The sequence below is a fragment of the Cebidichthys violaceus genome, unplaced genomic scaffold (assembly GCF_023349555.1).
Source record: "Cebidichthys violaceus isolate CVI_PGR_0920_01 unplaced genomic scaffold, fCebVio1.0.p SCAF_76, whole genome shotgun sequence".
Lineage (NCBI taxonomy): Eukaryota > Metazoa > Chordata > Actinopteri > Perciformes > Stichaeidae > Cebidichthys > Cebidichthys violaceus.
The window spans coordinates 665,001-678,027 of record NW_027176960.1 but is presented as its reverse complement, the minus strand read 5'-3'; the positions used below and the strand labels follow the sequence as shown (position 1 = coordinate 678,027).

General features: G+C 44.7%; 1 protein-coding gene across 1 annotated transcript in view; it reads right to left on the bottom strand.

The window, feature by feature from the left end:
- Positions 1 to 13,027, bottom strand: part of LOC137892147 (piezo-type mechanosensitive ion channel component 2-like) — a 35,225-nt gene that overhangs the window by 19,580 nt on the left and 2,618 nt on the right. The window contains exons 2-18 of the mRNA XM_068737075.1: positions 12,866 to 12,952; positions 10,548 to 10,658; positions 10,217 to 10,259; positions 9,202 to 9,322; positions 8,174 to 8,387; positions 6,778 to 6,991; positions 6,356 to 6,503; positions 5,518 to 5,697; positions 5,324 to 5,432; positions 4,661 to 5,115; positions 3,741 to 3,858; positions 3,435 to 3,661; positions 2,890 to 3,038; positions 2,585 to 2,663; positions 2,403 to 2,497; positions 704 to 885; positions 464 to 621 (exon numbers count right to left, since the gene is read on the bottom strand). Of these exons, the coding sequence (XP_068593176.1) occupies positions 464 to 621; positions 704 to 885; positions 2,403 to 2,497; positions 2,585 to 2,663; positions 2,890 to 3,038; positions 3,435 to 3,661; positions 3,741 to 3,858; positions 4,661 to 5,115; positions 5,324 to 5,432; positions 5,518 to 5,697; positions 6,356 to 6,503; positions 6,778 to 6,991; positions 8,174 to 8,387; positions 9,202 to 9,322; positions 10,217 to 10,259; positions 10,548 to 10,658; positions 12,866 to 12,952 (2,690 nt within the window). The remainder of the gene's footprint in view (positions 1 to 463; positions 622 to 703; positions 886 to 2,402; positions 2,498 to 2,584; positions 2,664 to 2,889; positions 3,039 to 3,434; positions 3,662 to 3,740; positions 3,859 to 4,660; positions 5,116 to 5,323; positions 5,433 to 5,517; positions 5,698 to 6,355; positions 6,504 to 6,777; positions 6,992 to 8,173; positions 8,388 to 9,201; positions 9,323 to 10,216; positions 10,260 to 10,547; positions 10,659 to 12,865; positions 12,953 to 13,027) is intronic.

Sequence of the window (13,027 nt, the reverse complement as noted above, 5' to 3'; positions counted from 1 at the left end):
ACACACACACACACACACACCCCTGTAAAGAGATAGACAGGTTCAACACATACCTGCAGAAAGACAGACAGGTTCAACACACACACACACACACACACACACACACACACACACACACACACGCACACACACACCTGTAGAGGGACAGACAGGTTCATCAGACACCCCTGTAGAGAGATAGACAGGTTTAACACACACCTGCAGAAAGACAGACAGGTTCATCAGACACACCCACAGAGAGACAGACAGGTGCAGCACACACACACACACACACACACGCACACGCACACGCACACGCACACATACACCTGTAGAGGGACAGACAAGTTCAACACACACCTGCAGAAAGACAGACAGGTTTAACATACACACCTACAGAGAGACAGACAGGTTTAATACACACACCGGCAGACAGACAGGTCAGAGACAGGTCAAACTGACAGATAGACAGATAGACGCTGACCTCCTTCACAGAGACCCAGATGATGTAGGAGGAGACGATCTTGACTATGTGGAGTTCCAGGAGCCACCAGAGGAGGTGCTGCAGGCGCTGCAAGGAGAGGAGGAGGCGCAGGAACAAAACAGAGAGACGATCCACCACCAACCTCCAGGAGACCAGCACTGAGGAGGAGAGACCAGGAGTCAACTTCCTGTATGGAACTCAACTATTCTGATACAGGTGTGACGATGACGATGCAGTTACCTTTAATATGGTCAGACAGGGTTTCCCTCTCAAACACACAGGTGTACTCCTCCTCTTTTATCCATTTCTCTTCTGTCTCCTCCTCTCTTTCCCTTTGTCCTCTGCTCTTCTCCGCCTCCAAGAGGAGCTGAGGAGCTCCACACACCGACAGGTCAAACAGGCTGCCCTCAGAGTGGACCAACCTGCAGAGAGAGAGAGACACTAGAGGTGAGGGAACTATCTGCAGAGGTGAGGGAACTATCTACAGAGGTACGGGAACTATCTGCAGAGGTATGGGAACTATCTACAGAGGTACGGGAACTATCTGCAGAGGTGAGGGAACTATCTACAGAGGTACGGGAACTATCTACAGAGGTACGGGAACTATCTGCAGAGGTATGGGAACTATCTACAGAGGTACGGGAACTATCTGCAGAGGTACGGGAACTATCTGCAGAGGTGAGGGAACTATCTACAGAGGTACGGGAACTATCTGCAGAGGTATGGGAACTATCTGCAGAGTTGAGGGAATTATCTACAGAGGTACGGGAACTATCTGCAGAGGTACGGGAACTATCTGCAGAGGTATGGGAACTATCTACAGAGGTGAGGGAACTATCTACAGAGGTACAGGAACTATCTGCAGAGGTATGGGAACTATCTACAGAGGTGAGGGAACTATCTACAGAGGTATGGGAACTATCTACAGAGGTGAGGGAACTATCTACAGAGGTACAGGAACTATCTGCAGAGGTATGGGAACTATCTACAGAGGTGAGGGAACTATCTACAGAGGTATGGGAACTATCTGCAGAGGTGAGGGAACTATCTACAGAGGTACAGGAACTATCTGCAGAGGTATGGGAACTATCTGCAGAGGTGAGGGAACTATCTACAGAGGTACGGGAACTATCTGCAGAGGTATGGGAACTATTTGCAGAGTTGAGGGAATTATCTACAGAGGTACAGGAACTATCTGCAGAGGTACGGGAACTATCTGCAGAGGTATGGGAACTATCTACAGAGGTACGGGAACTATCTGCAGAGGTGAGGGAATTATCTACAGAGGTACGGGAACTATCTACAGAGGTACGGGAACTATCTGCAGAAGTGAGGGAACTATCTACAGAGGTACGGTAACTATCTGCAGAGGTACGGGAATTATCTACAGAGGTACGGGAACTATCTGCAGAGGTATAGGAACTATCTACAGAGGTACAGGAACTATCTACAGAGGTACAGGAACTATCTACAGAGGTGAGGGAATTATCTACAGAGGTACGGGAACTATCTGCAGAGGTATGGGAACTATCTGCAGAGGTATGGGAACTATCTACAGCGGTGAGGGAACTATCTACAGAGGTATGGGAACTATCTGCAGAGGTATGGGAATTATCTACAGAGGTACAGGAGCTATCTGCAGAGGTATGGGAACTATCTACAGAGGTGAGGGAACTATCTGCAGAGGTATGGGGACTAGTTGTAGAGGTCTGAGTACTTGTTGCAGAGGTATGGGGACTATCTACAGAGGTCTGAGGACCAGCTGCAGAGGTTTGGGGACTATCAAGGGACTAGTTGTAGAGGTCTGAGTACTTAGTAGTTGTCAGAGATTTCTGATTGGTCAGCAGATTTAGGATATTTGGACAATGATTGGATAGAATAGGCCAAATGTTGTTAAGGTGCTGATCTGTGACCTCTGACCGGTAGAGTTGTGTGTTACCTGGTGATGGTGCTGTTGTGTGTGTCCACCACAGTCTTCAGGTCAGTCAGCTGCAGGAACGGCTTGTGGAAGTAATGTAGGTGTACAATGCACACCTGCAGAACGGTTAAGAAAGAAAGGTTAGGAGTCAACTTTCACATCACATTTAACAGGACGGTTCTGTAGAAACATGTAAAAAGTACCAAAAGGAACGCAGCAGGGATGAAGATCCTGGTGAAGAGAACAGGAACTGAGAACTTCTCCAACCCAACATCCTCCAACCTGAACAGATAATAACAACATTAGAGATAGTGGAGACAGTGAGTACCTGTGTGTACTCGTTTGTATCTTTGAGTACCTGTGTGTACTCTTTTGTATCTTTGTGTACCTGTGGGTACTCTTTTGTATCTTTGAGTACCTGTGTGTACTCTTTCGTATCTTTGTGTACCTGTGGGTACTCGTTTGTATCTGTGAGTACCTGTGTGTACTCCTTTGTATCTGTGAGTACCTGTGTGTACTTAATCCAGTGTAATAGCTCCAGGTGTGGAGGGACGAGGGGAACTGGAAGGTGTAGACCAGGATGAGGACCAACATGGAGTAAACCACCACGGCTACCCAGAAACCCCTGAGCATGGCACGCCAACGCTCGTAGTTCAACTACAGAGAGAAAGACAGTTAGAGAGACAGTGAGACAGGTAGGTAGATGCTGTAAGACATCAGCTTCCTTTGTTGTACTTTCACGAGGAATCTGATGTGTCACCTTCCAAAGATCCAATCAGTGATCCAAACCAAACAGTAGCCCCGCCCACCGACACGATTCAGGACACAGGATTGGACGATTCAAAGTAGTACAGTGGTATTTAAGATTCAACGTGGTACAATAGTACTATAAGATTAAAGTATTACATTAGTAGTAAAAGTACATAAGTACATAAAGTCCTGAGTTTCAAAACTCTAAATGTGTCTCGAGACCAGGTTTTAAGTGTATTCAGTAGTAGTACCATATATAATATATCAGTACAGTGATAGTACTTGTAGTACTTGCAGTATTACCTGGTAGAGGGCGACGCAGCAGAGGAACATGACCATGTAGATGACTTTGTAGAGGACGATCTTTCCTTCAAAACTAACGAAGAAGAACATCGTTCCACAGACGTAGATCCAGTATTTAACGAACATCCTGGTAACCACAGCAACCAGAGCCTCCATCTTGACTCCTCCTCCTCCTGTGTGCAGGAGCAGCACCTCCTCATAGGACACCTCTTCCTCCTTCTTCTCCTCTAACGGACGTAAAACAACAAGAGTCACATCGACAGGTGAGCAGTGAGACAGGCTGGTGAGTGAGACGGGTTGTCTTACCCTCCATGTGGATGGTGATGTTAGACAGCTGCGTGTCTGCCTGTCTGTCTGCCTGTCTGTCTCTCTTCTCAGTTAGCGCCTGACGCAGCAGCAGCCAGAAGGTCAACAGACACAACAACTGTAACAAAAACAGACGCAACAACTGTAACAACAACAACAACAGACACAACAACTGTAACAACAACTGCAACAACAACATACACAACTGTAACAACAACAACAACAACAACAACTGTAACAACAGACAACAACTGTAACAACAATAACAGACACAACAACTGTAACAACAACAGACACAACTGCAACAACAACAGACACAACAACAACAACTGACAACTGTAACAACAACAACAGACACAACAACTGTAACAACAACATGTCAGATTTAACATTAGTAGTAGTAGTATTAGTAGTAGTAGTAGTATAGTAGCAGTAGTAGTAGCAGCAGTATTAGTAGTGGTGGTAGTAGTAGTAGTAGTAGCAGTAACAGTAGCAGTATAAGTAGTAGTAGCAGTAGTACTAGTAGTAGTAGTAGTGGTAGTAGTAGTAATAGAAATAGTAGTAGCAGTAGTAGTAGTAGTAGCAGTAGCAGTAGTACTAGTACTAGTAGTAGTAGTAGCAGTAGTAGTAGTAGTAGCAGTAGTAGTAGTACTAGCAGTAGTAGTAGCAGTGGTAGTAGTAGTAATAGAAGTAGTAGTAGCAGTAGCAGTAGTAGTAGTAGTAGTAATAGTAGCAGTAGTAGTACTAGTAGTAGTAGTAGTAGTGGTAGTTGTAGTGGTAGTAATAGAAGTAGTAGTAGCAGTAGTAGTAGTAGTAGTGGTAGCAGTAGTAGTAGCAGGTAGTAATAGCAGCAGTAGGAGTATTAGTAGTAGCAGTAGCAGTAGTAGTAGTGGTAGCAGCAGTAGTACTAGTAGTAGTACCTTGGAGGCCAGCTCCCTACAGGGATCCTCTTTCCTCGGGAACAGTCCCGGTACTTCCTGGATTGAGGGGAAGCTGTAGACGTACTGCATGATGACCAGCAGGTTGCCGTAGGCGACCAGCCAGGGCGATGACATCAGTGTGTACTGACGACGCTCTCGCATCATCCAGAGGACACACGACCACAGAAGCAGGACACACGTCAGCCAGGACACGTAGGTGATGGGCCACGCCATCATGGAGATCAGAGCACAGATGTAGCTTTGTTTGAGGAGGAAGCTGAACGCCATGGATGCAGCACTGACTCCCTCCTCCTCCTCCCTCCTCCTCCTCTCCTCCTCCTCTTCCTCCTCATCTCTCCTCCTCCTCTCCTCCTCTTCCTCCTCATCTCTCCTCCTCCTCTCCTCCTCCTCCTCCTCCCATCCGTCTCCTTCAAACACACACGTCTCCAACGTGTCTACAGCATCAAACACACAGAACAGAACCAGCGTCATGTCATCATCATCACACCTGTACCTGTCTGCCCTGTGACATCATCATCACACCTGTCTGTCCTACAGGACACCTGACAACAGTCAGCTCTAAAGTATCCTGATAAAACAGGTGTAGTGAGACCTCTTCAGGTCGTTCAGTGACTCTGAACCTGAACAGCTAAACAAACTCACCTGATTGGCTCAGAGAGTAGTAAGGTGTGGAGTAAACATCCAATCCAAGGGCTGTGCTCTGAGTGGGCGGGGCAAAAGAGTCAGAGGGACTGTCATTGGTGGATGACACCTAGAGACGGACCCAGAGAGAGTATTCATGAACCAATTGAAATAATGAATGAATTAAAACATAATAATATTTGGTGTTTCCGTACGTCTCTGCACTCGGGACTGTCATGAGTTCTCCTCCACAGCTCCCTCCGTCTCTCCGCTGTGATGTCACCGCTGACCTCATCTCTCAGGTTGATGGTGGCGGGGATGACGTCACAGCTCACTCTGATCGCCGACTCTGCCCTCTCTACGCCCCCCCACCACCACCCAACGCCGTCGATCAGCTGCAGAAACATGTGACACCCGTCAGCCAATCAGAGCGGGGGAGCGTTTGTTTGTGAAGTTATTCAAGTTTTAAAACCTTATAGGCGTTCACCTCTGCCACATATGTTTGCAACATATCCTTTTTATTGAGTTTTAAATGTTGCTGTTCATGTTTACTATTTATTTTATTGGTTCTTTCTTTTCTCATTATTTGTGACATGTTTGAAATAAATCTGATCTATCCAATGACATCATGCAGTGACATAAAGTGACGTTACGCCCATCTTTCATCAGGCTGAAGACCCACCTCTTCAGGAAGTGCTACCCTGAGCCTTCCACTCACCACTTATTGTTTTCATACTAGCTTGTTTCACTTATTGTATTCGTATTACTTATAGCACTAACTGTTTCTCTTGTTTCTGTACTTTGGCTCTGAGTTATGCTCTGCTTCAGGCTCTTAGATGCTTGTTTAAAGGAAATGTACTTATGACTTCTGGTGACTAGTAGTTCTTTTGATTACTAATGTTGATGCACTTATTGTAAGTCGCTTTGGATAAAAGCGTCTACTAAATGACTGTAATGTAATGTAATGTAATACTGCAACATCATGACTAGATGACATCATACACAGACATTACAACATGCCGTGTGACATCATCGCGTGTTGAGTGACATCACCTGGTTCCTCCACAGAGTGGCCACAGTGTTGTAGAGCAGCAGCAGCATCAGAGGACTGGTGACGTGGAACCAGCTGAGCTCAGAGTTCACCTGCATCCTCCAGGGGGCGGAGCAGTCCACGGAGACCACCGGCAGCAGGCCGAACACACTGCACAGGACACAATCAATCAATCAATCAATCAATCAATAGATAGATGGAGGTGTGTTACCTGGTGGAGGTGTGTTACCTGATGGTGGTGTGTTACCTGGTGAAGGTGTGTTACCTGATGGTGGTGTGTTACCTGGTGGAGGTGTGTTACCTGATGGTGGTGTGTAACCTGGCGGAGGTGTGTTATATGATGGAGGTGTGTTACCTGGTGGAGGTGTGCTATATGATGGTGTGTTACCTGATGGTGGTGTGTTACATGGTGGAGGTGTGTTACCTGGCGGAGGTGCGGTTGGGGGGCCACACCTCCTGCAGGGAGGGCAGCTGGTAACAGTAGAGGAGCAGGAAATGGGATGAGGAGTAGAGCAGTGACATCACAGACACAGATCTGAAGAGGAGGGGCGGGACTTGACCTGACCACGCCCACCAGGTGCACAACACCTGGAAACAGAGGAGGTAGGGGAGGGAGGAGAGAGAGGGGAACATGATACCTGGAGAGGAAGAAGAAGAAGAGAGGAAGAGGAGAGATGACTTCTCTTCACAAAGAAGAACCTCCTCATTCTGGTCCAGAAATAGCAAAGTGGTTCACAGTCTTCACTGATGGAAGTCTGACCATCAATACCAGTTCAATCATCAAGACCAGTTCATCCATCAAGACCAGTTCACCCATCAAGACCAGTTCAATCATCAAGACCAGTTCACCCATCAAGACCAGTTCAATCATCAAGACCAGTTCACCCATCAAGACCAGTTCACCCATCAAGACCAGTTCAATCATCAAGACCAGTTCACCCATCAAGACCAGTTCACCCATCAAGACCAGTTCAATCATCAAGACCAGTTCAATCATCAAGACCAGTTCACCCATCAAGACCAGTACAATCATCAAGACCAGTTCACCCATCAAGACCAGTTCAATCATCAAGACCAGTTCACCCATCAAGACCAGTTCAACCATCAAGACCAGTTTAAGCTTCAAAACCAAGTTTCTGATGGGTTCTACTGGTTACATTAAAATATCTACTGAGTTCTACTGGTTACCTTAAAGTACTCAACTGGGTTCTACTGGTTACATTAAAATATCTACTGGGTTCTACTGGTTACGTTAAAATATCTACTGAGTTCTACTAGTTACCTTAAAGTACTCTACTGGGCTCTACTGGTTACCTTAAAGTACTCTACTGGGTTCTACTGGTTACCTTAAAGTACTCTATTGGGTTCTACTGGTTACGTTAAAATATCTACTGAGTTCTACTAGTTACCTTAAAGTACTCTACTGGGTTCTACTGGTTACATTAAAGTATTCTACTGGGTTCTACTGGTTACCTTAAAGTACTCTACTGGGTTCTACTGGTTACGTTAAAATATCTACTGAGTTCTACTAGTTACCTTAAAGTACTCTACTGGGTTCTACTGGTTACCTTAAAGTATTCTACTGGGTTCTACTGGTTACCTTAAAGTACTCTACTGGGTTCTACTGGTTACGTTAAAATATCTACTGAGTTCTACTAGTTACCTTAAAGTACTCTACTGGGTTCTACTGGTTACATTAAAATATCTACTGGGTTCTACTGGTTACGTTAAAATATCTACTGAGTTCTACTGGTTACCTTAAAGTACTCTACTGGGTTCTACTGGTTACCTTAAAGTACTCTACTGGGTTCTACTGGTACCTGTGAGTCCCAGTAGGACCGTCAGCAGGACTTTTCCTCCAGTCGCTGTCATGTTTCCCATCATCCTCCTGGTTTTACACATCAGTAACTCCAGTTCAACCAGAACCCTGTTTCTGCTGCACTCCTCCTCCTCCTCCTCCTCCTCCTCCTCCTGTCCGAGTACAGAGTCCTCCTCAAACATCAGCTCCTCCTGCGTCTCCTCCTCCTGCTGAGGCTGAAACACACAGACGTTTAATTCTTCTTCTACTTCTATACAAACATCTAAACTCCTCACATATCACCTGAACATTCACATATCATGTGAAACAATATAATTAATATCTGTTTGTCCACCTGTGGACATCTTCATCCTCCAGCTGGACGAGGAGGAAGAGCAGGAGGAGGAGGAGGAGGAGGAGGAGGAAGAGCAGGAGGAAGAGGAGGAAGAGCAGGAAGAGGAGGAGGAGGAGGAGGAAGAGCAGGAGGAGGAGGAGGAAGAGGAGGAAGAGCAGGAGGAGGAAGAGGAGGAAGAGCAGGAAGAGCAGGAGGAGGAGGAGGAGGAAGAGCAGGAGGAGGAGGAGGAAGAGGAGGAAGAGGGGGAAGAGCAGGAAGAGCAGGAGGAGGAGGAGGAAGAGCAGGGAGAGCAGGAGGAGAAGGAGGAAGAGCAGAAAGAGCAGGAGGAAGAGGAGGAAGAGGAGGAAGAGGAGGAGGACTTCATGGTCTGGTTTCATGTTAACAAACAGACCCCGACAGTTCAGCTAATAAACTGATTGAACCTGAAACCTAATCATTATGTGTGTGTGTGTGTGTGTGTGTGTGTGTGTGTGTGTGAGAGAGTGAGAGTGTGTGTATGTGTGTGTGTGTGTGTCCTGATGTAGTCACATAATGAGGTTACATTTAATAAATAGCTTACTGAGTTACACACTAATAGACAGGAAACCTCGTTAAGAAACAAGAGGAGACGACTTAACCTGGTTTCACCTGCTTCATTAGTGTGTGTGTGTGTGTGTGTGTGTGTGTGTGTGTGTGTGCGTGTGTGTGTGTGTTACCTGCGTGTGTGTGTCTGCATTCAGTCTTCCGATCAACCTCCAGGTCAGCAGACCAACAACCAGCACACCGACATCTGGAAACACCTGTCTCACTGCCGAGCCTGCATCACTTCCTGTCAGACTGACGCAGACAGAAAGAGAGAGAGAGAGAGACAGAGACAGAGAAAGACAGAGAGAGACAGAGAGAGAGAGAGAGACAGAGACAGAGAAAGACAGAGAGAGAGACAGAGAGAGACAGTTTGTATTCAGTGATGTATTATGATGTAATAAACAATGTTTTTGAATAATAAATCAACATGTTTCAGCAAAAAACAAAAAAGCAAATACATTTAAAACAATGAACAAAAAATGGCTAATAAATATAAATATATATACATATAAATATATATACATATAAATAGATATATATTTATATGTATATATATATATTTATATATTTATGTAAACAAAAGAGGAAAATAAATCAACAAAAATGAATTATTTTTAGTTTTAGTTTCACTGATGACTTTTACATGTGTGTGTGTGTGTGTGTGTGTGTGTGTGTGTGTTCTTGTATTTTGGTCCTGTTTGAGGGTTCAGACCTGGTTCAGGGTTCAGCTTAGAGTCAAGTTTAGGTTTAGAACAGGGAATGTAATACGTCAATGAGGGTCCTCACAGAGACAGAAGTACAGGGATGTGTGTGTGTGTGTGTGTGTGTGGGGGGGGGGGGGGTGTATATATATATATATATATATATATATATATATATATATATATATATATATATATATATATATATATATATATGTATATAATTTAAGTTTATATTAGCGTTGGGCAACGGTTAACATGTTTAATCTTGATTAATCTCATTGTTATGCTCAAAGTTCAATAATGAATTAAAAGTAGTGTATTACTCACTTGTATTTTAAAGTACTGCTATATGAACAACAGTACAATAACATTTGGTTTGAATCACTTTAAACAGATCAGGTTCTTGTTCACAGCAGTATTCTTCACATAACGTCTTTCTTACCTCACCAGGCCGAGCTGAGCCAGAGTTTTCTGCCACGATGTACCTGCAGACAGACGGGTCATCATAACACAGAGAGACAGACGGGTCATCATAACACAGAGAGACAGACGGGTCATCATTACACAGAGAGACAGACGGGTCATCATTACACAGTGAGACAGACGGGTCATCATTACACAGAGAGACAGACGGGTCATCATTACACAGAGAGACAGACGGGTCATCATAACACAGAGAGACAGACGGGTCATCGTTACGGTTGGACAGACAGACGGGTTGACAGACAGACAGACGGGTGAACAGACAGACAGGTTGACAGACGGTGTCTCACAGTTGGCCTCTGGCTGCAGGGTGATGGTGGTCAACTGGAAGAAGGACTGAAGCAACAGGAAGAGGAAGCTGGAGACGATCACGACAGACAGACAGGATCGAACTGCGTTACCTAGGAGACAGACACGTTACTGAGGGATCGAACCGCCGGCATCAACCACATTAAGAGAAGGACAGGGGGGGACAACCCAGGACCGGATCTGGGAGCCTCAGAGACCTTGAAGACAGTCCAGAGTCAAAACTTCCTGACGGGGGACACCACTGACAAGGGACATCACTGGTGAGGGACACCACTGACAAGGGGGACTCCACTATCAGGGGACACCACTGACGAGGGGGACACCACTAACGGGGGACACCACTGACGGGGGGCACCACTAACAGGGGACACCACTAACGGGGGACACCATTGGCGAGGTGGACACCAATAACGGGGGACACCACTGACGAGGGACACCACTGACGAGGGGGACACCACTGACGAGGGACACCACTGATGAGGGGGATACCACTGACGGGGGACACCACTAACGGGGGACACCACTGATGAGGGACACCACTGACGAGGCGGACACCACTGACGAGGGACACCACTGACGAGGGGGATACCACTAACGAGGGACACCACTGACGAGGGACACCACTGACGGGGGGGCACCACCTACGGGGGACACCACCTACGAGGGACACCACTGACGGGGGACACCACTGACGAGGGACACCACCTACGAGGGACACCACCTACGGGGGACACCACTAACGAGACAGAAACTGAACACACAATAGGAGGTGCTGCAGGATATTTACAATAAGGAAAGGAGTGATGTCACAGCAGGAGTCATCACATCTGTTTCCTCAGGAACATCCTTCAGGAAACAATCACTTCCTGTGTGTGTGTGTGTGTGTGTGTGTGTGTGTGTGTGTGTGTGTGTGTGTGTGTGTGTGTGTGTGAGAGAGCCTCAGGCAGCAGAGTGTCTCTCCTCACACAGACAGACAGTTTACAGCAGGTATAACATCATGACTAAATAACATGTAATTAAGATGATGTCATCAAACAAACAGCTGGTTGTTGTATGAAACAAAGAAGAGTCTCCTCTGTCTCTCTGTTAGTGTCCTCGTCTCCTTGTCTCCTCTGTCTCTCTGTTAGTGTCCTCGTCTCCTTGTCTCCTCTGTCTCTCTGTTAGTGTCCTCGTTTCCTGTGTCCTCCTTTCCTCTGTCCTCGTCTCCTCCACATAAACATTATAATATGAAACGATTGATTTCAGATTATTGATCAGATTTCTTTCAGTATTGATCAGTATTGATCAGTAGTATTGATTAGTATTGATCAGTATTGATGAGTAGTATTGATCAGTATTGATCGGTATTGATCAGTATTGATCGGTATTGATTAGTATTGATGAGTATTGATGAGTAGTATTGATCAGTATTGATCGGTATTGATCAGTATTGATCGGTATTGATCGGTATTGATCGGTACTGATCGGTATTGATCAGTATTGATCGGTATTGATTAGTACTGATCAGTACTGATCAGTATTGATCAGTATTGATCAGTATTGATCGGTAGTATTGATCAGTATTGATCGGTATTGATTAGTATTGATCAGTAGTATTGATAAGTATTGATCAGTATTGATTAGTAATATTGATTAGTATTGATTAGTATTGATCAGTATTGATCAGTAGTATTGATCAGTATTGATTGGTATTGATTAGTATTGATCAGTAGTATTGATCAGTATTGATCAGTATTGATCAGTATTGATTAGTATTGATTAGTACTGATCAGTATTGATCAGTATTGATTAGTATTGATCAGTATTGATCAGTAGTATTGATGAGTATTGATCAGTATTGATTAGTATTGATTAGTACTGATCAGTATTGATCAGTATTGATCAGTAGTATTGATTAGTATTGATCAGTATTGATCAGTATTGATCAGTATTGATCAGTAATGATCAGTAGTATTGATTAGTATTGATTAGTATTGATCAGTATTGATCAGTAGTATTGATTAGTATTGATCAGTATTGATTAGTATTGATCAGTATTGATCAGTATTGATCAGTAGTATTGATTAGTATTGATCAGTATTGATCAGTAGTATTGAATAGTACTGATCAGTATTGATCAGTAGTATTGATTAGTATTGATTAGTATTGATCAGTATTGATCAGTAGTATTGATTAGTATTGATCAGTATTGATCAGTATTGATCAGTAGTATTGATTAGTATTGATCAGTATTGATCAGTATTGATCAGTAGTATTGATCAGTATTGATCGGTATTGATCAGTATTGATCAGGTGGTACCTGAGGAGGAGGGGTCTGGCAGTAGAGGCAGCAGCAGCAGCAGGAGGACGTAGACCAGAGAGAATCCATTAAACCTCAACACACAAGCTGTGAACACACCAATCAATGAATCAATGAATCAATACAAACACCAATCAATGAATCAATGAATCAATACACACA